At 43.6% G+C, this 20,924-nt stretch overlaps 2 protein-coding genes across 7 annotated transcripts; one reads left to right on the top strand and one right to left on the bottom strand.

Annotated features, from left to right (window-relative positions):
• Positions 1–238: 238 nt before the first annotated feature.
• On the top strand, positions 239–7,763 carry LOC120026114 (BTB/POZ domain-containing adapter for CUL3-mediated RhoA degradation protein 3-like). Of its 4 annotated transcripts, none has more exons than XM_038970932.1 (7): positions 239–295; positions 1,437–1,650; positions 2,406–2,575; positions 2,885–2,968; positions 3,089–3,141; positions 6,309–6,504; positions 6,656–7,763. In XM_038970932.1, the coding sequence occupies exons 1-7, from the start codon at positions 293–295 to the stop codon at positions 6,872–6,874; spliced, it is 939 nt and encodes a 312-aa protein (XP_038826860.1). In that variant the 5' UTR covers positions 239–292; the 3' UTR covers positions 6,875–7,763. The 4 variants fall into 4 exon arrangements, with proteins under 4 accessions (XP_038826860.1, XP_038826862.1, XP_038826861.1 ...); XM_038970934.1 differs by lacking the exon at positions 239–295 and adding an exon at positions 652–670; XM_038970933.1 differs by lacking the exon at positions 239–295 and adding an exon at positions 684–1,081.
• LOC120026107 (unconventional myosin-Ih-like) lies at positions 7,198–17,030 on the bottom strand. Of its 3 annotated transcripts, none has more exons than XM_038970924.1 (32): positions 16,995–17,030; positions 15,767–15,928; positions 15,352–15,467; positions 15,022–15,220; positions 14,838–14,918; positions 14,559–14,738; positions 14,228–14,326; positions 13,989–14,102; positions 13,730–13,801; positions 13,496–13,615; positions 13,272–13,339; positions 13,043–13,148; positions 12,864–12,944; positions 12,649–12,740; positions 12,389–12,483; positions 12,107–12,153; positions 11,768–11,848; positions 11,536–11,641; positions 11,204–11,321; positions 10,937–11,050; positions 10,767–10,843; positions 10,541–10,609; positions 10,347–10,431; positions 10,072–10,234; positions 9,872–9,955; positions 9,667–9,760; positions 9,494–9,549; positions 9,272–9,407; positions 9,057–9,127; positions 8,817–8,914; positions 8,613–8,712; positions 7,198–8,493 (listed from the first exon to the last, which is right to left on the bottom strand). In XM_038970924.1, the coding sequence occupies exons 2-32, from the start codon at positions 15,890–15,892 to the stop codon at positions 8,452–8,454; spliced, it is 3,090 nt and encodes a 1,029-aa protein (XP_038826852.1). In that variant the 5' UTR covers positions 15,893–15,928; positions 16,995–17,030; the 3' UTR covers positions 7,198–8,451. The 3 variants fall into 3 exon arrangements, with proteins under 3 accessions (XP_038826852.1, XP_038826851.1, XP_038826853.1); XM_038970923.1 differs by having other exon boundaries at positions 14,550–14,738; XM_038970925.1 differs by lacking the exons at positions 13,043–13,148; positions 13,272–13,339 and having other exon boundaries at positions 14,550–14,738.
• Positions 17,031–20,924: the final 3,894 nt, after the last annotated feature.

The raw sequence follows: 20,924 nt of genomic DNA on the forward strand, positions 1-20,924 counted from the left end.
CTGTGCCATTTCCACGTCTGTGACAGCATGGGCAGCGCCATTGAGCTATCTCCATTTTTAAGTAGACCATGTTCTTCTTCACGATTGGCTGATCTCTCCTGATGACCCGATTGGACATGACTCTAACAGGGTCACCAGGAGAGATCAGCCAATTAAGTTGGAAGTCCACCAAATGGTCGAAGCCGTCAATTGCGCTGGCCATACTTATGCAGCCTTTTGGCCACTAGAGGCCTCTATCATTCTCTATGTTGGTGCTAACTTTGTTCTTCAAGGCTGACTGAACAAGGGTTCTATGGTAATTTTTTAAAATATATATATATATATAATGTTATCTAGCTAGCAACTAATCCAGTCGACAATGTAGCTAATGTTATAGTACACATACTACTAGATATGTAACGTTATATCGACAAGATGCCAGCTAGCGGAATGCATGCCAACCTGTAACTATGGTTTTTATAGTGCCACAATAACGACGTAGCTAGCTAGCTAGTATCTCGCTTAAACAATGGCTTTGCTACTGTAGCTGCTGTTCCTTAGCAAGTTAGCGTTTGTGGCTACAGTAGCATTCATATGAAGCCCGTTAGTTAGCCAGATCAGAGTTAGAAAGTTACATAACTACGGTAACGTTAGATGGCTATTAAGTAGCTACTACAGCTAGATAGAATACGTACGTTACCATTATTATAGCTAAGAAAGGATTGAATTCCAGGTTCGACATATTTTAAGGTGGTACGCATACGATTTGTTTGCATTGTTGTTTCAGAAAATGTCCACAATATATCTGGCACTAATAGTGGAATGATAGTGTTTCACAGTATTACCAAAGTTGTGGTGTACTAGCTACTGTGATATTCGACTATTGATTTCTCCCGACGTACCGTCGCCGATGTCAAAATAGGAAAGCTTTTCTGACTTTGTGGCGGTGTTGTCTAGTGGAAATCTCTGTCATTTCCTGGTTGCTAAAATTCTACACTGTCATTCATCCCTGTGGAACGATTCGACACCTTGCGGAGTCTATGCCCCCGAAGAATTGAGGCTGTTCTGAGGGCAAAAGGGGGTGCAACTCAATATTAGGAAGGTTCTCCTAATGTTTTGTACACTGAGTCTATGTTGAGCCTGGAGTTAAGTCCCGTAGCTAGCTACTAGAAGTATTGCTTTCTGTGATTAGCTAGCTAATGAAATGTTGATGACTAACGTTAGCTAGTACAGACTTGTCACATTGGCCCCATTCTGAGAACCCAGAATAGCAAACTATTTAGCATAGTTTAAGAACAGGTTCTGTTTTATGTGCTTTTCTGCTAGCTATACACAATGATATAAACAACAAACTAGCTCGATAGTTATTATGCTATTTATTTGGGGTGCCTGATTGATATCAGCTGTGAACACCATTGCATTGTCACGACTTCCATATGGACTGTTTGGACCCACAGGAAGAGATGTCAGGAATAAGTGCGGTGAGCTCGGCGTTGCCAGCGGCTACAACCCGTACCACCTCCTTCAAGGGCTCATGCCCCAGCTCGAAGTATGTGAAGCTGAATGTGGGCGGGGTGCTCTACTACACCACCATGCAGACCCTTACCAAGCAGGACACCATGCTCAAGGCCATGTTCAGTGGCAGGATGGAGGTCCTCACAGACAGTGAAGGCAAAGATATTTATAACTAAACCAAGATAGTTCATCTGTGTTTTTTTCAATGGGAGCAAATTAAGCATAATGGGCAAAACAAGCAAGGAGGTGGGCACAGCCAAGCACGAGTTAGCGAGATCATAGTGGCACATTCTAGCATGTATTTGCATATTTCCATTAGGGAACACCTTCTCTAAAGTGCGTATGTGCAGTAACTCAATTCGTCCTTGCACTTCTTGTAAACAACGCAATTTGAAAACGTAAGCTTTGGCAAAGGGTCACTTCTAAAACACTTAGTGCACTCTGTTTGTAACAGATTCTAGTTTTGGGAACTGAAAACTGTATTGAGATCAGGCTTTTTTTAGATGAGAAAATAAGCAGAATGTCGGCCCAGTTCCATCTCGCTCCATACTCTCCCACTGCTGGCCACTGGGCTTTCTCCTCACCATATTTGATGAGTAGTGGAAATTCCAACTGGATGCTTCAGATTTATACAGCTCCTTGTTCTTTCTGTGGAGAAGGCATTGATGATGACATGGGTTGACTGCAGCCAGGGTTTCCCAAACCTTATGTCCACTGCAAAGTCTTGAGTCCTGCAAAGTCCATGCTCCTTGATGCTGCATAGTATATGACTCTATCAGTTTTACAGACTAGCTCCCTTTGCATGCCTTCCATCTGATATGGCTCTAAATGAAGATACACACACAGTCAACTATCTCCACTATGTTGTCTCTGCCACTTCTCAATGTAATGAGTCCTGTCCTCTCCTGCAGGCTGGATCCTTATTGACAGGTGTGGGAAGCACTTTGGGACCATTCTGAACTACCTGCGTGATGGTGCTGTACCTCTGCCTGAGATCCGGAGAGAGGTCGAAGAGCTCCTGGCAGAGGCCAAGTACTACCTGGTGCAGGGGCTAGCTGACGAGTGCCACGCTGCCTTGGAGGTATTGTGTCAGTGGAGGTTGGTGGGAAGAGCTATAGGAGGACAGGCTCATTGTAATGGCTGGAATGGAATAAATGGACGTTATCAAACAAATGGAAACTGCATGTTTGACTCTGTTCCATTCCATCCATTACAATGAGCCTGTCCTATAGCTCCTCCCACCAGTCTCCAATGTATTGTGTATTACCTTAACACACTGTAAACACTTACCTGTAATCAATCTCTATCTTGGTATCTCTCTTTCTCTGCATGCTGGTGTAGCCACTGTCCCCATTGAATTATTTGGGTCCTGTTTCCTCCATGCTTTCAGAACAAAGATATGTATGAGCCCTTCTGTAAAGTGCCTTTGGTCACATCCTCAAAGGAAGAACAGAGACTCATCTCTACCTCCAAGGTAAAAAAATACATTTCACAATTGACATGTATGATTAGACAGACATAGCATGGAGTTGTATTGTATTCTATTTGTTTCTTAACACTGACTACCTATGTTCCTTTTCATTTTGGATTACAGCCCACAGTCAAGCTGTTATACAACAGGAGCAACAACAAGTACTCTTACACCAGGTAGGCTAAACATTACATATGATTGTGGTAAAATACTTATAATGAGCTTATACTGTATTTCTTACATGTACGTGTGAAGTGGATTGTATCATGGATAAGGCTGTGGCGGTCATGAAATTTCGTCCGCCAGTGATTGTCAAGCAAATAACTGCCGGTCTCACGGTAATTGACCGTTAATTAACATAAACACATTTAGCATCTCCTGTCTCCCACACATAGCCTAGAAGGCACTGGTGCAGACCTTTGGAACCTCTACATTTTAAAAAGTCTAGTAAATCCATCTAATATAGCCTACACCTTCACAATAAATCCATTATTTATTTTAGACAGGTCTAAGAAGCATGATATGTAGTCTATTTCAGAAGAATAGAATACTCTGAGTTGAACTTATGTTAGGTTCTGATCTGGCTATGCCATATGGCTGTGGGCCACACTAGTTAATTTAGCAGACAAGATTTGCTTAGAATTCCATGGCATTTAAAAAATATATAGTATGAAGAATACAATTGAACAAAGCTGAATGAAATAGAAAGGGTATTTTCTCAACCTACTCCACTGCAGCCCCGTCGATGAGAATAGGGGCGTGCTCGGTCCTCTTTTTCCTGTAGTTCACAATCATCTCCTTTGTCTTGATCACATTGAGGGTGAGGTTGTTGTCCTTGCACCACATGGCCAGGTCTCTCTGACCTCCTCCCTATAGGCTGTCTCGCCGTTGTCGTTGATCAGGCCTACCACTGTTGTGTCATCGGCAAACTTAATGATGGTGTTGGAGTCGTGCCTAGCCGTGCAGTCATGAGTGAACAGGGAGTACAGGAGGGGACTGAGCACCCACCCCTGAGGGGCCCTATGTTGAGGATCAGCGTGACGGATGTGTTGTTACCTACCCTTACCACCTGGGGGCGGCCTGTCAGGAAGTCCAGGATCCAGTTGCAGAGGGTGGTGTTTACTCCCAGGGTCCTTAGCTTACTGATGAGCTTTGAGGGCACTATGGTGTTGAAGGCTGATCTGTAGTCATTGAATAGCATTCTCACATAGGTGTTCCTTTTGTCCAGGTGGGAAAGGGCAGTGTGGAGTGCAATAGAGATTGCATAATCTGTGGATCTGTTGGGGTGGTATACAAATTGGAGTCAGTCTAGGGTTTCTGGGATAATGGTGTTAATGTGAGCCATGACCAGCCTTTCAAAGCACTTCATGGCTACAGACGTGAGTGCTACGGGTCGGTAGTCATTTAGGCAGGTTACCTTAGAGTTCTTGGGTACTGGCACTATGGTGGTCTGCTTAAAACATGTTGGTATTACAGACTCGGACAGGGAGAAGTTGAAAATGTCAGTGAATACACTTGCCAGTTTGTCAGCGCATGCTCGGAGTACACGTCCTGGTAATCCGTCTGGCCCTGCGGCCTTGTGAATGTTGACCTGTTTTAAAGGTTTTACTCACATCGGCAGAGGAGAGCGTGATCGCACAGTCTTCCGGAACAGCTGGTGCTCTCATGCATGTTTCAGTGCCATTTGCCTCGAAGCAGCATAGAAGTAGTTTAGCTCGTCTGGTAGGCTCGTGTCACTGGGCAGCTCTCGGCTGTGCTTCCCTTTGTAGTCTGAAATGGTTTGCAAGCCCTGCCACATCCGACGAGCGTCAGAGCCGGTGTAGTACGATTCGATCTTAGTCCTGTATTGACGCTTTGCCTGTTTGATGGTTCGTCGGAGGGCATAGCAGGATTTCTTATGAGCTTCCGGGTTAGAGTCCTGCTTCTTGAAAGTGGCAGCTCTAGCCTTTAGCTCTATGAGGATGTTGCCTGTAATCCATGGCTTCTGGTTGGGGTATGTACGTACAGTCACTGTGGGGACGACGTCATCGATGCACTTATTGATGATGCCAGTGACTGATGTGGTGTACTCCTCAATGCCATCGGAGGAATCCCGGAACATATTCCAGTCTGTGCTAGCAAAACACTACCAGAGTGTTGCGCGCTCCATCACATGATCAGGTCTTTCTCACAGGCTACAAGTGAAGACAGACATATCGGGGATGCAACTGCTCACGTCCTTATCCAATTCTGAGGTGCATATTGAAGAACTGTCCACATTTACTTTTCGTCAGACAACAAGATGAGTTGGCCTAACAAACAGCAAAAGCACTAGCCTATGTCAATCTACTATCCCCCATAGTACAAAGATCAACCTATTCTTTGCGAGAAATAAGTATTCCAAACATAGTCTGGGACAGTTGTGGGATGCGATAGATCTCAAAGTAATACAACCACTATCATCAAAATACCTTTTTTATGCAATATGGCTGACGCAACCGATCAGAACGTTTAGCTTAAAATTTTGATAAACTATTAGGCTATTTCTTCACATTGTAAGCGCATCAATGAGCACATGGTAGTAGGCTATAATTGCAAATGTTACATTTGCAGAAAACATGCAGGTCTATGGGCTAGGCTACATGAGGTGTGACTATGATTCTAAAAAGTTGCACACAAAAAAGGCTTTGTTTCTTATGCTGGGCATCATTCACAAGTGAAAGGCTAATATTGTCACCCATCAGACTATTCTTGATTTAATCTTGTCTTTACATATACTAAATAATATATGTGTGAAATTTGTTTTGATTTAGAATGGACCATTATCATGCACCTCTATTCAAACTGGTTTATTTTCATGCCAGCCAGGTAGGCTATACTCCTGTTGTAAATATAAGCAATGTGCTTAATATTAAGAAAGTTGAGTGGCCTAGCCTATAGAAAGCTGATCCTCCTCTTTGTAGTAGAGGCCATCACTCTGTTTTCTCGCGCAATTGCATAAGCTATAGAAATGTTGCGCAACATGAGCTCATGGGCTCTCATGAAGTGTTTGATTTGATTTTCCATTACATTTGCATTGATGTCAAGGTGATTAGAGGGACAATAGAGTGCTGAGTTCCAGGCAGTTAGCAAGTTTAGTAGGCTACTAATGACCATCAGCAGCATCAGAGCTTGGAGAAGCCTAGTTACCGTGACTAAATGGTCACGTGGAATTTGACTGCCTTCAAGACTCGTGACCTCCGGTGTGGCGGTAATACGGTCACCGCAACAGCCCTAATCATGGGTAGACTGATGTACATGTGTATAGCGATTTGAACAGATTGACAACTAGACATTAACATCTGGTGTCATTACCTTTTCACAGCAACTCCGATGACAACATGCTGAAGAACATTGAGCTGTTTGACAAGCTCTCTCTGCGCTTCAACGGCCGTGTGCTCTTCATCAAGGACGTGATCGGGGATGAGATCTGCTGCTGGTCGTTCTATGGGCAGGGCCGTAAGATTGCTGAGGTGTGCTGCACCTCCATAGTCTACGCTACAGAGAAGAAACAAACCAAGGTATGCAGTTTTCCCACAGCACGACCACAGAAAAGGAAGATATGAATGTTTCTTGCTTTGACCAAATCATAGACTAGCCTGGTTGTCAGTGAGTAGTCTTGTCTTTGTACATAGGGGCAGTGGTCTAAGTAGCAATATTCTCTTTCCTCAGGTGGAGTTCCCAGAGGCTCGTATCTATGAGGAGACCCTTAACATCCTGCTTTATGAGTCTCAGGATGGGCGTGGTCCAGACAACGCTCTACTGGAAGCTACAGGAGGCGCTGCAGGCCGATCCCATCATCTGGACGAGGACGAGGAACGGGAACGCATCGAGAGGGTGCGCCGCATCCACATCAAACGCCCCGATGACCGCACCCACCACCACCAGTAACTATACCAGCCAACCAGCATTACCAGGATCCGCAGACCTCACCAGTGACCATTACCCATCACTGAGATCACACTACCGGTATACCCACAGATAATCTCACATCCTTGACATTGACCACAAGCGACTTCTGTGCTTCTGCACCACAGCCACTTATGAACTGTTGCTAGTCTGATATCATTAGAAGTAGAACATGATTTTGATGTTCTGTCCCAAATGGGCATATCAGTGTTTTCTAAACCGTCGTCTTTTTATCAGTGGTCAAAATGTATTTTACCGCCTTTATTTCCATATGTTTTGTCTTTGTATGTATGTAGACATGTTACTTGTGCCCAGTAGAGATATTGTGCCTTAAGTCTGTGGGTGTATGTGCTGCTTACAATCTTTATCATGATTTACTTTATCACGTCACTACAACATTGCTTTGAAGTTCAGCTATGTTTCACAGTATAGCTAGTTCAGGTCAATTGCATTTAAAGGATTCTATACATTATGTACAATGTGGAACAATACATTTTCCTACCACAGCAGTTTTAGATAAAAACATTTTTTAATAAAAATACATATTCATTAGTTTGAATAAGTGATGTGTAACAGCATTTTATCTTGTGTTTAGAAATTGGGTGCTTCTATTTTCTGTATGTACTCATTTCGTCCAGCAGAGGGTGTTGTGTACAAAGACACTGAAAGGTGTGATATATTAGGTTGACGTTACCTCTAGATGGTGATCTTCGGTCAGTTTTGTAGTTCCCCCACTAATGATTAAGGCTTTTTGGAGGGGAAGCTGATCCTAGATCTTTGCCTACGGGAACTTAACCCTGAAGTTTACTACAACCCACCTCTGAATTGTAAGTGGTATGAATAAAGCCACCTTTTCTACCGTAGTCAACGATTAATGATCTTTTGGCATCATGTATGAAATCTGTTTTTCTTTTGTGTGATAAAATGGATGTCATTGCTGCCTGTTACAAAAATAATTGGAGGGTGATGTGGTTACAAGACTAAACTGGTTTGGAAGATAGATCACAGCTGAAGAGACAAAGCAACTCTAGACATAGTGTAAAATTGTGACATTCTTTGCAATCATTTCACATGTACAAGTGTCTTTTGCACTGTATTTAACACATTTTTCTTACAAAGATGTTTATGAATACTTAGTTGGTTTTAATGTAAATATGGTACAGCATCTTCGTGAGAAAGTATAAAAAGTATGGCTTCAAAATCACAAAATGTTTGAATGATTTAACCATGTTGCTTATATCTCTAAAATGGGACATCTAGTGAAAATATACCTAAAGCAAAACCATATTTTACAAATGAGCCCTATTATAATGACAGCTTTGCTTGACAAGTCACAACTGAGCCCATGCATGTGATGTATAGCTTAATAACCGGTGAAGTTTTCATCAGTAGAACATCAGTAGTCATTTCTTTGGAGTTTCCTCCACAGTATGAACTGTTTGTTGAGATTTCAATTCATTTCATTATGTCCAACCCTTATTGAGAGGATGCAGGTTCTCATTCATGATCTAAGTCCCAAGATGCCTAAAACCTTGTAGAATCTGATTATTGGATCCAGTTCAATTTTGTATCATTGCCCGGGACTTTGTTTGAGTTGATTCCTGGGTAAATATAAGAGAAGTGTTTATATGTCCTAGCCTACTGTTTATCAATAGTTTAGAAAATGTATTTGTTCATTTTGAGAATTGAATGGCCACACAGTCTTTAGTTTCATACTCACCACCATCAGATGGCCATTCTTTGCTCTGTAAATCATGGTCTCCTGGCCACTCTTGAAGTCAACAAACCCCTCTCTGCCAGGCTGGATGTCAAACTTTACACTGCAAATGACCACAGACATAATATATAACATTACGTTAATACTTTTGGTGACAGTTGTTTTTTGTTTTTTTAAGACAAGTTACGAGTTGAACACAGGTCTTACCTGCCCTGGACTACTTTGATAAAATTGTGCTTGTTGGCCACCAGACACAACTTGGTCAAGGCCTCAAACAGGTAGTCACACTGCAGCACCAGGTCCCCCTGAGCAAATAGAAAATGCAACAATGGAAATGGAAATGCACATTTTCTAGTTCTATTCCATTCAGAAAATAACTGGTGCAAAGCATAATAAAAAAAAAAATACATTTGTACACATCAATGAAAAGATTTTTGGGCAGCCAACCTTTTGCTTGATATCTTCACATTGGACATGGAGGATCAGGAAGTTGTCACTCAGGGTGCTGACTGACACACCTGGAAGAACACACACCACCCAGATACTTTAGAACAGTGGTTGAATTAACACAGTATACACACACGGACTATTCCATTGAGAGAGGAAAAACTTCACACTTGCACACACATCTAGTCAGCTTTATTCCACTCAGTGGTGCTAACCTTTGAGGTTGTTGAACTCCACCCGCTGTTTGATCTTGGCCTCCTCCACCAGGTAGGCTGCACTTCCAGTGTAGATCAGCTGTCTGAAACGTGGCCTGAAGCCATTCCTGTCGTACTTCACCACAGGAACACTGTACTGTGGGAAGGTATGGGGCTTACTTTCATTTGAACATTAAAGTTGATTTGAACTCTGACATAGCTTATTTAGCTCTGTGTGTTTACCTTGATGCGTTCTTGCCTAATCATCTGGTAGACTTTAATGTGGATGTCTTCCTCACCTGACCAGATAACAATGCAACTGGTCAAATTACATAAATCATTTTCATTATCACTGTTGCTTTGTAAGAGGCACACAATTGGGCACATAATTCATCAGCACAAGGCCTATGCCTTACGTATCCTGGTGTCCACGAATGGTATGCCCACACTGTGAGGGTAGTTCTCTTTTGTTCCTTTGAATATGGAACTGGTCAATCCTTTGATTTGCAACTGTAAATGGGGTAAGCAATAAGCTGTATTAAGTGACCAGTGAGGCTCTCTCTATAGTCAAATGCAGTACAAATATGCATTAAAGCACCCTGGCTTGTAGGGTAGGCCTACCTGTGCTTTCCGCTCTGTCATGATTCCTTGTACATACCTCCGTACCATGTGCCGGGTGTAAAGTTTCCTCAACATCTGTGAGGCCTACAAGTACAAATGTATGTAATAAGTGTACAGTATACTCATACCATGACACACAGGCGTGCAGAACGAGGTTAGTGCAAGTATTCAAGTAAAGTCAATTCCCTACTGCGACTCACCTCCTGCATAATGGGAGGTGGGGTTAGCCAGGTGTTCTTGTCCAGAACTGTTTTGGGTAGATTCTCCTTGAGCCGTGTGAGGTAGTTTTGCCTGACAAATGCCAGGTACTCTGTGTTGTCAACACAGGCTGGCTGATTTCTAGTCATGAAGCCCTTGATGAACCTACAAAATATAAGTACAAGAGATTTGATTGGTGAGCTTTATGTTGTTTCATTGTGTGTGGTAGATGTTGGACCTTTGTCTTTGGAGATTTCTTCAGATGTTTGTCTCTTACCTCTTAATGACCTTAACAGCCCAGGCTCTCTTATCCCTCTCTCTCCTGGCCTTCATGCCTCTCCAGCATGTCTCAATCTTTGTAGCTAACAAGACAACACAAGCTGATAAACTTATCGGCTTATACATCATATTTGTTATACTAGTTCCAAGGAAGTCAAAGTAGAGGCCTGTTGTGTCTCGTTCAGCAGCTACCTGCTTGTCTCTGTCTCATGTAGTCTCCCTTCACTCTGTAGCCTTTGTACTTTGCTTGGATCCTTGTAGCTGTAACATAAAGAGACATACATAAAACCTAACTTCATAGGCAAATAGGTTCATTTTCTTTGAAATAATCCAACACCATATAACAATCCAATTCCTGAATTTTTGTAGTGGTCTGTGGTCCGTTGTTTGAAAGACTTAAGCTAGAGCCAGGACCCACCCAGCTCATGCTTGCAGACCTCAAAGGCGTCTTCGGTGGCAAACAGAGTCCTGGGATGGCGGATGAAGATCTTGGTCCTTTTTTGTATCATGAAAGACAAGCCAGTGAGAAACAGCCAGACTGTGTGTCACCAGGTGAACCCAAACGTATAATCCTGGAGAGCACCTCACCTTCCCATCTTGTACTCATCAGGCTTGTAGCCCAGGTGCTTGATCAGGCACTCCACCCCCTCTGCGGCTGTACCTTTCCAGTTAGGCCAGGTGTCTGGACACAGGGGCTTGTACCTGACAGGGACAACAGGAAACACCAGTGTTAAATATATTGTTTAGAGAGCATCAGATAAACATACAGTAATGCAGCCATGTATCAGAGCAGGGTGTGCTGGACAGAGCAATTGCACACTATCTACAGAACTTTGAAGTGCAGGTTGTATTTACCTCTGCAGGAAGATCTCATATCTCCGGCGGTAAGCGAAGCCGGCCCGTCTGACCCTCAGGTGCTCCATCAGCCCCAGGTACTTCACCTGGTGTCTCACCAACACGTCGTCAAAGAGCCCTGCGCGAGGCAAGAGAGAGGTCACAAGGCTACAGGCATCACGTCATGCACTGTGAATGAATGCGCCAACTAATACTTTGTAGGGCATGCATAGGTCAAGTCCATTAGGGAAGGTTCTTTTTGGTGTAATGGCTGTACTGAGTGTGTAGGTGTGTGGTGCTTAGTCAAATAGACTACCGTAGATGTAAGTTCCGGTTTATAGATGAGGCCTCACCTGGCTGCTTGCCTTCATTAGGCTTCATACAGCGGACGTACCAGGGCTCTTTAGACATGAGGATCTCAGTCAGGCCTACCAGACTGCTCTTAAACTGAGTGGCCACCTGAGAAGACAGGGGATTAACATGCAAGCTTATGGCAAGGTCAGAACACCATACACACAACAGTAAAGGATGGGTATGTTTTTAATTCACTTTGGTGGATCATGTGTCAACAGAAAGTCTCTTTACTGTTTCAGGTCTCTTCTTGCTGTCCGGCTCAGTGCTGGGAAAGCAGTGTTTAACAATGGCATTCTTAGACTGGCGCATAACCTGAAGGTGGAAAATCTCTCAGTTAAATCTCCCAGGATGAAAGATAAAGAACCGGCTTCTTTTCAAAACCAAGAGGCAGTCAAACAAACACTCCCACAGTCCTCCCTCTTAACAGTCCTGTCAGTCTATCCCAAAGCAATGCTTAACAATCATCTCCTCTATAATTCACAGGTGTGCTTAACAATGAATAATACAGCAGTTGGCAGGATGTAAATTCCGGACCACAACAGTGCCAGCGAGAGCCCTGGGCACACTTACCTCTTTAATGTTCCTGTACAGGAGATCATTATTTTTGTCCAGGAATCCTGGAAAACAGAAAGGTATAGTTGAGAGTAAATAACAGATAAAGACTGGTAAGACTTTCTGTCAGTGAGACAGAAAGTGAGGAGAACTGGGGGGCGACTCTTGGGACATATTCGGCTTACTGAAACAATATCAAAGAGACACATTAGAGAGACAAATATGGAGAGTGGTGTACAGAAACAGTGAGAGGAAGGGCAGAGTACTTGGGTATATTACGTTGTGGAACTCATCTCTCACCGACCACACAGTATGTGACTTCCCCTGCGTAGTGTAAGAGGCGGAAGTCTCCTCGTTCCAGAGTCTTCCGGGTCTTTTGGTCAGCCAGCTTGTGTCTGCAGGATGTGGACAGAGAGAAGAGGATGTTGTAGTCAGGTGTTACAGAGGCAGACCGTGACCCTTCCATCCTCAGCTGTCAGTTGGGGGAGCTCAGCTTTATCTAATAGTTCTTGTTAGAAATGTATTACTGTGCTGCAGTATCCCAACGCTGCCTCACTCACGTGACGAAATGGGGGTGACCTCCCATCTTCTCCTCCAGCTTCTCCAGGAAGGTCATGTCTGTGGCCTCTCCCGGACGTAGACACTCCTCGTCCTAGTGGAAAGGAGACAGAACATGAGCGCAAAACCAATCCAAAGCTATCGTGTCTGTCTGACGACATTTCAATCTGACTGCGAGTAGGTCAGTCAGCCAGTCAAGTCTACAGTATCTACATACTAGCACTGAAATGATGCCTTTGAATTTCTCCTCCACCAGGTCACAGATGATCTTGTTGTTGAAGTATGGCACTGACTCCCACTGAAAAACAACAATACAAAACATGATGCTGTGTAGACCATTACATCAGTTTTATAGCTAAGTCCAAACATAGATTTGAGTAGAGGAGGAGCGTTTACTTCAATCCCCTCCATCTCGTACTCCTCCTGCTCTGACTTCAGGGTCAGTTGGATGAAGAGCTGCTGCAGTTTCTCATTACAGTAGTTGATGCAGAACTGCTCAAAGCTTAAACATATAGAGACAAGTCATTAGGCTCATCATTTCCCACTCTAAAATTCACTGTCGGGTCAAATTGTATTTGTCACATGCCGAATACAACAGGTGCTGACCGACTGTGTCTTCCCTCACCTGTTCACACTGAACACCTCAAACCCATAGATGTCAAGCAGACCAATCACTGTCTTCCTGGAGGAATCCTACATGGATGCAATATACCAGTCAGCCTCCTGTATTACTGTCTTACTACTTACTGTATATCCTATACTTGTTAGCAGTGTCATGATTGGTTAGATGTCGTTTTGGACTGGGACGACATCACTCTTATTGGTGGACCACTGAAAAAGGCCACTCACCTTGTTTGCTAAAGACTCATTGAGCTCGTTGACCAGCCAGGTGAAGGTGCGGCCATAGATGGCTTTGGCTAGAGCGTCCTTGGCATATACTGCCTGGTCAACGGTGAAGGGACTGAGCAACTGACCAGCACAACAGACAAACCACAGAGATTGATTTTCAAGAGACAGGTTGCACATTTACTGTGATGGCATGAAGTTCTATGAATGAGCCCAAAACAGTAGCATCTTCCTCACCTCTTCTGACCTGGCCTCAATCTTCCTGTGTGTCAAACCCACCTGTATCACCTGTGCAGGAATGCCCAGCAACTACACAGCAGAGAAACAACCAATCACACATCACCAAATACTCTAATTGAAAAGGGATTTCACTTCATCTGAAAAGTTGCCATAATGTCTGAAAAGGGAGAGTACTTCGATAGTTTTCTGTGGTATGAGTACTGCTAAACAGAGTGACTGGCCATTAGTTTGTAGTTTGCCGTCAGAAGTGTCTCACCTTGGACAGCCAATGTATCTCCGGACTGTTGTTGAGAGTGGCGTATCCCTGTGAGTCAGCCACAAACGTAACATTTCCCAGGTGAAGTACGCTAGCAATGATTGCAAACAGGCTCTACATCATGGGCAAGAGAAGACACTGGTCATAAGTGATACGTTTTTTTATGACAAATTATATGATCTGTTAACCATCAGTATCTGATGGTAGTGTTTTGGTAGTGTAGAGAGATTAGGACTCACCTCTATATTGCTCTCACTGAACTCTATGATACTGAGGGCTTTCCGTACCGTCTTCCAGTCACTCTTGTCGTTGACTGAGCTGACTTTGGCACATTCCCCCTGGGTGAGACAGGAGATAATATCCAGATGATGATAGACCACTCCATGGAATCACTGATTCTTTGTCTCTTTAATACCTGTAGTGTTGATAGGTTACCTCTCCCACCTGTACCAGGTAACTGTAGTGTTGATAGGTTACCTCTCCCACCTGTACCAGGTAACTGTAGTGTTGATAGGTTACCTCTCCCACCTGTACCAGGTAACTGTAGTGTTGATAGGTTACCTCTCCCACCTGTACCAGGTAACTGTAGCGCTGACAGTTCCTCTCCAGACCCAGCCAGCGTAGCAGGTCCTCCTCTCCTCCCTCCACTAGCTGGTAGAAGATGTGGAAGCTTCTCTCTCCATGGTTCTGATGCACCACCCGGGACTTCTCCAGTAGATAACTGAGGATGTGGCCACCAACAGCTCCCCCCTAGATTATTAAAGATGTAACAGTGATTGACGTGCTGCTGTTTGATGTTCCTCTGATGTTTTAATATGGGAATGCTGTGCTCAACGTCTTGACCCTTACCATGTGATCAAACTGAATATCCATGTACTTCCCAAAGCGGCTTGAGTTATCATTCTTCAGGGTTTTGGCATTTCCGAAAGCCTTAGAGAGGTATAGACTGTATTATCAGTCATTGTATTTGTAAATGGCAGTGTGCAAACAATGTTCATTTCTCATGTCATATTTGCTTCACTGTGGTATTCACCTCAAGCACAGGGTTGGACAGCAGCAGTCGGTCTCGGACGTTGTCCAGCAGTTTAGTACTGGGGCAGCTCACAGCGTAGAACTGCAGGATCTTCTTGGAGGCCTCCGTCTTTCCTGCTCCACTCTCCCCTGAGATCAAGATGAAGTGGTTGTTGGTCTCTGTTAACATGGTGCGGTAGACATTGTCTGCCAGGGCGTAGCTGAAAGGAAGGGCAATGTAGAGGTTCAGTAATACTGCTGATGGATATAGATGGGCAGCACTCTATTTCATATCTTGTGGTTCACACATACCAGCACACCCACATTACACATGTACACAAATGCAACTTACATGTGGGGTGGAAGCTCAAAAAAGTTGACGCCCATGTAAATATCCATCTGCTTCTTGGTGTAGATTCCCAGCTCTTTGTAGGGGTTCACTGACACTAAGAGCGTACCAATGTAGGTCTGTGGGAAATGTATTAGAATTGAATGAGAGATGGATGCCTCACTGCATGGTTGCAACGAGAATGTGCTGTGCTTGTTATCCACAGTATGAGTAATTATCAGACCTGACCTTACAGAAAGTAAGGCAGCTCACCCTGTGGCTGTAGTTACAGCACAGTAGCTGCTGTTTCAGCAGAGCAAAGTGCCAGTTCAATTAGGGGAGGAACACTGTGTTCTCCCTGGCGTCTTGAGGTAGGGTGGCTTTCTGGCTGAAAGGAAGGCTATGTGATACCTCTGTACTGTGTAGGGGATAGACTCACGTAAATGAGGTTCTCGTTGAAGCGTTTCCTTAAGTTGTCCAGGACGGCACTCTCACTTGTGTAGGCGTCCAGCAAAACGAAATCCTGGATGCCCACGCGATCCCGGGCCGTAAGGGAGCCCTCCATGTCCCGGAGGATCCGGTTACAGCGCTCCTCCAGGCTCTGACCAATCAGAGAAAGGGTCCAGGATGGTTACATTGATATCTTATAGCTGTGCAAATGCCCCGGAAGCACAACACAACAACACTGTCACAAATCTCATCAAGACATGGCAGCTGTAAACGTTTATTTACGACAAACCCGTTGAGATGTTCCACATCTTACAACATAACGTATCTGCTGTATTATTTTCAGATATACACCACATGTTTACGGGTTTTTCCATATGTCCTGTTCCACTGTGTCCTGTTTTCCTTGTAGTTATCTGCATCTGCCAGGTATGACGCCGTGTCATGCAGTGCTCACTGTCACACACAGACAATCTCGCCCTAAACCAGTTAATTTACTGTCAATCTGTCCTCATCTCTGGCCCTCCATCCACTTCCACTCAGTGTGTGGTGGCCTTGACCACATCCTCTCAGCACAGATAGCAGGTCAGTTTAGGGATCCCTATCTAATCTACTTCCATGTTCCTCAAGGCGCAATCAGTCTCTTGTCACTGTTTAAGAGGATACACACGTCCCCCTCCCCACACAACTATAGGGCAGACTCCGCCCTGTAATTTACCCCAACAGCAGGATCAAAACACACAGACCAACTCCAAAGATGTTGCACTGTAATCAACTCCTAGAAATGCAAGTAATGCTATCCCAATGACAGCTTAGAACATGAGTGTGTCATGTACAATGCTATTGTGCTTCCATAATGTATATACTAAACAGAAGGCGAAGGTTTACCGGCATGGAATGCAATTGTTGCTGAAGTTTTGTATCCCAAACAAATGAGCTCTAGGGCCACAATATGCATCAGGTAACATTATCAGTCAGATCTGTGCTCCTTAATTACAGTGCTATGAAAGTACCGTCCAGAATATTTCAACACTCCACCGGTTTGGCACACAACAGTGCCAAGTTAACCTGGTCCAATGGTATCGTAATTGATACCCACAACAATCCACCCTCATGGTGACGGCAATATTTAAATGTACAACTTAAACAGTGCCATACACAAAATGTAGCTTAATATATATTTTTCTTTACAAAGATTTTCAAAGTAAGTAAGTCCCTACCTTGAGTGAAAGAAAGTCTTCTGTATCAGACTGCTGTGAGCTTCAATCCCTTTTTATACTGAACATCTGGGTTTATTTAGGGAAAGAACAGTATGGCAGGAAACATTGACATATTGCCCCCTCCATTTCCACCAATAGGAAGCCATCAATAATGTCAAAAGTGAGCGAGAAAGGAAGCAGAAGTGATTGTGTGTGTGTGTGTGTGTGTGTGTGTGTGTGTGTGTGTGTGTGTGTGTGTGTGTGTGTGTGTGTGTGTGTGTGTGTGTGTGTGTGTGTGTGTGTGTGTGTGTGTGTGTGTGTGTGTGTGTGTGTGTGTGTGTGTAGTCACATGTATACCTTTATTACTTACTAAGTCTTGAATAAATCTGTTAGCTTACTTATTTATGACATAAAGGTGAGAAAGACAGCTATATGTACAGTGATGACTGAACTGTTCTAAAGCTACTCTCTCTCTCCAAATCCCTTTCCACCAAATGACCCCCTTGTCCTGCTCAGCAAAGCACTGGATAGCAATCTCCCTCTGGACTCTTATTTATAGGGGAAACAGGGCTATTTTCAGCCCGTCTTACAGGAAAGCAACACTACCAATCCCAGTTACAAGGTGGAAGATGGGCCAAGGGCACCAACACATAAGGCGATTCATCACTTTTTTAATTGTTTTCATTGTGGTTTCCTGATGCCATTTCCCTAGGGAAGGCCTTCTCAGTCTACGGAATAGAACCCCATTGAAAACCTGTGGTGTGAATTGAAAAGGGCAGTCCATAAGCACAGACGAAGGATATCAAGGATCTGATATGAAGGAATGGTCTAAGATCCCTTCTCTTTCTCTGAGCAATTGTATTAGTATAAAATAGTATCATTTTCTATTTTTTTAGCATACAACATAGCTCAGTATTTGTATGATTTCTTTTATACAGTTTTTTTTGCTCATCTTTATCAAGAGTGCCAATCATTTCGGAGGTGACTGTACTTCATGCCTATCTTCTAAGCTTCAGTGAGCCACAGTGAATCGTTTACTAGGAGCCGTTTGGTAAATGTCCGAGCATGAGTTAAAAGTTAATTTGAGATCCAGAGGCTCACACCCAGGCCCCCACCATGCTACCTGAAGACATATCCCACCGTCTAGTTTTGATTTACATTTGGTTGACAACAACGAACGTGAATTCAACGTGAAATCAACCAAAAATGTCACCATGCCATTGGATTTAGGTTAAAAGGTGGGTGAAGAAAAGAGGAAATTCCCTTACACTGATGACTTTGTGAAAATCCAGTCAGTTTTCCACATTGATTCAACATCATCACATTGATTCATTTTGTTGAAATGACGTGGAAACAACATTGATTCAACCAGTTTTTGCCCAGTGGGATATCGCTAAAGCTGCCTAAAACTAGCCCTTCTTAAAACACAGGGGGGCACAGGAGTGCTAAAAACATCTTCAATCCACTCCTCTGAAGAAAAAAAACAACCCTCCTCTTCCAACCCCCATTCTCCCACCCTGTCCCAAGCCTGGCACAGCAACCCCCGGCACAGCAACCGGCCACAGCTTACATTGCCAGCTCTGCAACACTGAAAACCTATTTTATACAATTCTATAGTACTTTTTTCCCTGAACTGCAAAAAAAGGCTTTTTCAATTTTCTGTGAAGTTGAGAAAACATCCATAAAAAGATAATAATTTGTATAAAATTATCACACAATGCCCCTCCTCTCTCTTGCATGTGAAAAGCATTTTTGGTCGTGTGAATGAAAAGATGGTGGAAAACGTTTTAAAGAGCAGTCTACAATCCATTACACACATTCAGCCAGTATATCTATTCAGTAATTATTCATTAGAACACATTCGACGTCATAGTCAATTTCACACTCGGCAGTCAAAACACAAAAGAGATTTGGCCTATTTAATGCAAGGGGGGCAATGCTGGGGGCAACGATGGAGCAATAGAGAGAGCAACAGGGGACGTGGGTGAGGGTTGGTGGAGGGGGGAGGTGTATTTGTCTAATCTGTGAACCCCAAAAGCAAGTCCTTCATAAGACAAGGAACAGACTTTAAGGAGAAGTAATGGTCTCAGACTTGTGTTGGGCTATGACACCTATAGTTATCATGAGGGGAAAAAAACATGGAAACTCATTTTAAGTCTGATTTTATTACTATTGAATTGTTATTCCGATCCTCAAGGAAAGAGGGTAACTGGGTAATGGATGTGGACGGGGTGGGAGCTTGATTTCTCCCACCTCCAAGACACTTTATTTTGCACTCTCTTCCACTCCACCATCCCTCCCTCCAATCTCCTCCCAGCCCATCATCAAGTTAAACCAATGAGACAAGTGAACAATATCATTGAAGGCGCCCCATTTGAGATGTCAGAATCAATCTGACAATACAGAAGGGGGTGATGAGGATCAACCCTCCCTTTCTCCCCTGCTTAGCACCAACATGGGAACTGGAGCCTTCTTATCCACACTGAAAGGGAAAATGTCTTGACATTCCATTCTGTGCGTGCGCGAGAAAGAGTTTCTCTAGGAATTTGTGTTTGACACACTCTAAATCACTGACAACGGAAAAAACATCAAATTATAAGCATTAAATTCACTATTTCATATTATTTCCTCTATTGCCAAGGTTCCTTCCAAAGTGATATCAAGGTCGCACACTGCCTGCTACACCTGACCACCCTGTACCAGGCCTAAAATACTGAACAGAGACAATGGCTCAGAGTGGTCAGGTTGCATGCCAGGCCTGACTCTGGCACTCTGCCCATTGTTGGTGCTCTGTTGGCATCAGGCTGGGCAGGCCGGTGGCACGCCTCAGAGAGCAAGGCAGAGATTACAGCCATTCAGTGGGAATCTGAGCTGAAAAACGGAGAACACTCGGCAGATGAGAAAATAACACCAGGTCGTCATGAGATGGCCAACCAGCATGGCCCAAGGACACAATCCATGTAAACTCATACTTAAGAACACACACACACACAGAGATAGATACACTTGCACAACACAGTGCTACTGTATTCTAGGAAACAGTGGCATCTCATGGTAATGGTACATAGGACTCTTTTTAAAGGAGAGGTTGATGGGAGTAGAAAGGAGACTGAAACAGGTGATAACACACACAAAGAATGTAAAAGGATGTGGAGAGAAAAGGATGACACTTGCAAAAGCGGAAAATGAGCAACAAGACACCTACATTTTATGGCAGGCTAAAACGGAACAGGAAAGCCTATCTGACACAGCGGCCATCACCCGAGAGGCAGGCCCATTGTCCCAGGCTCTCCACTATGGCACAGGATCCTGTTACTCTGTCACAAAGTGGCCGTTAGGCTCCTGAAACAGATAGCACTGCTCGTGCGCGGGCCACTGACTGACACCACACATCACATCACTCAGGGAAACAAACACACGTTTAGGGGGCTCCAGGTGTCTAGAGAAACCTGAGTGTCACGGTTCTGTATCTCTTCATACAATGCTCCCTTTATATAGCTTCAATTATAGATATTGGATAAAACAATATGAGTACTGTATATGTATTGCTATTATAGATTTTTTTCAAAGTCTGGCAAAGGTTGAAGCTTTAGATGGTGGTCTTCATAGCATTGGGGAAAAATCTATTTTGCATATAAGACCTTATCAATATGTTGTTCTAAACAGAGGATTAACAAAAGCCTCGTTTATACCTTGTGCTAACATGGGTCCTTTTTCCTGATCTTGTCTACATTCTGATTGTGCCACATTTCCAGAAATGTGTCTACACTATGTCTGCATTGATACCAGAATTCCTGGTCCCTTTCCTTTATGCAAATTATTTCACAGCTATTCTTTCAAAATAAGACTTTTTTATTTATTGTCAATGATTTTAGAAGGTGGAACAATTATGATTTAAATGGTTTCTCTGTCCAGATCTGTCTACACTTATAAGATATCCAGACACAATGT

This window comes from Salvelinus namaycush, chromosome 31 (genome assembly GCF_016432855.1).
Source record: "Salvelinus namaycush isolate Seneca chromosome 31, SaNama_1.0, whole genome shotgun sequence".
In the NCBI taxonomy this organism is placed as follows: domain Eukaryota; kingdom Metazoa; phylum Chordata; class Actinopteri; order Salmoniformes; family Salmonidae; genus Salvelinus; species Salvelinus namaycush.

Coding starts and splice junctions, on each gene's coding strand:
- LOC120026114 (XM_038970931.1), top strand. CDS start 1,416: ATGGACTGTTTGGACCCACAGGAAGAGATGTCAGGAATAAGTGCGGTG. Junction 1,651..2,405: donor GGTCCTCACAGACAGTGAAG/GCAAAGATATTT, acceptor CCTCTCCTGCAG/GCTGGATCCTTATTGACAGG. Junction 2,969..3,088: donor GACTCATCTCTACCTCCAAG/GTAAAAAAATAC, acceptor TTTGGATTACAG/CCCACAGTCAAGCTGTTATA.
- LOC120026107 (XM_038970923.1), bottom strand. CDS start 15,892: ATGGAGGGCTCCCTTACGGCCCGGGATCGCGTGGGCATCCAGGATTTC. Junction 13,340..13,495: donor ATGAGTCTTTAGCAAACAAG/GTGAGTGGCCTT, acceptor GCATCCATGTAG/GATTCCTCCAGGAAGACAGT. Junction 8,494..8,612: donor AGAATGGCCATCTGATGGTG/GTGAGTATGAAA, acceptor ATATTTACCCAG/GAATCAACTCAAACAAAGTC.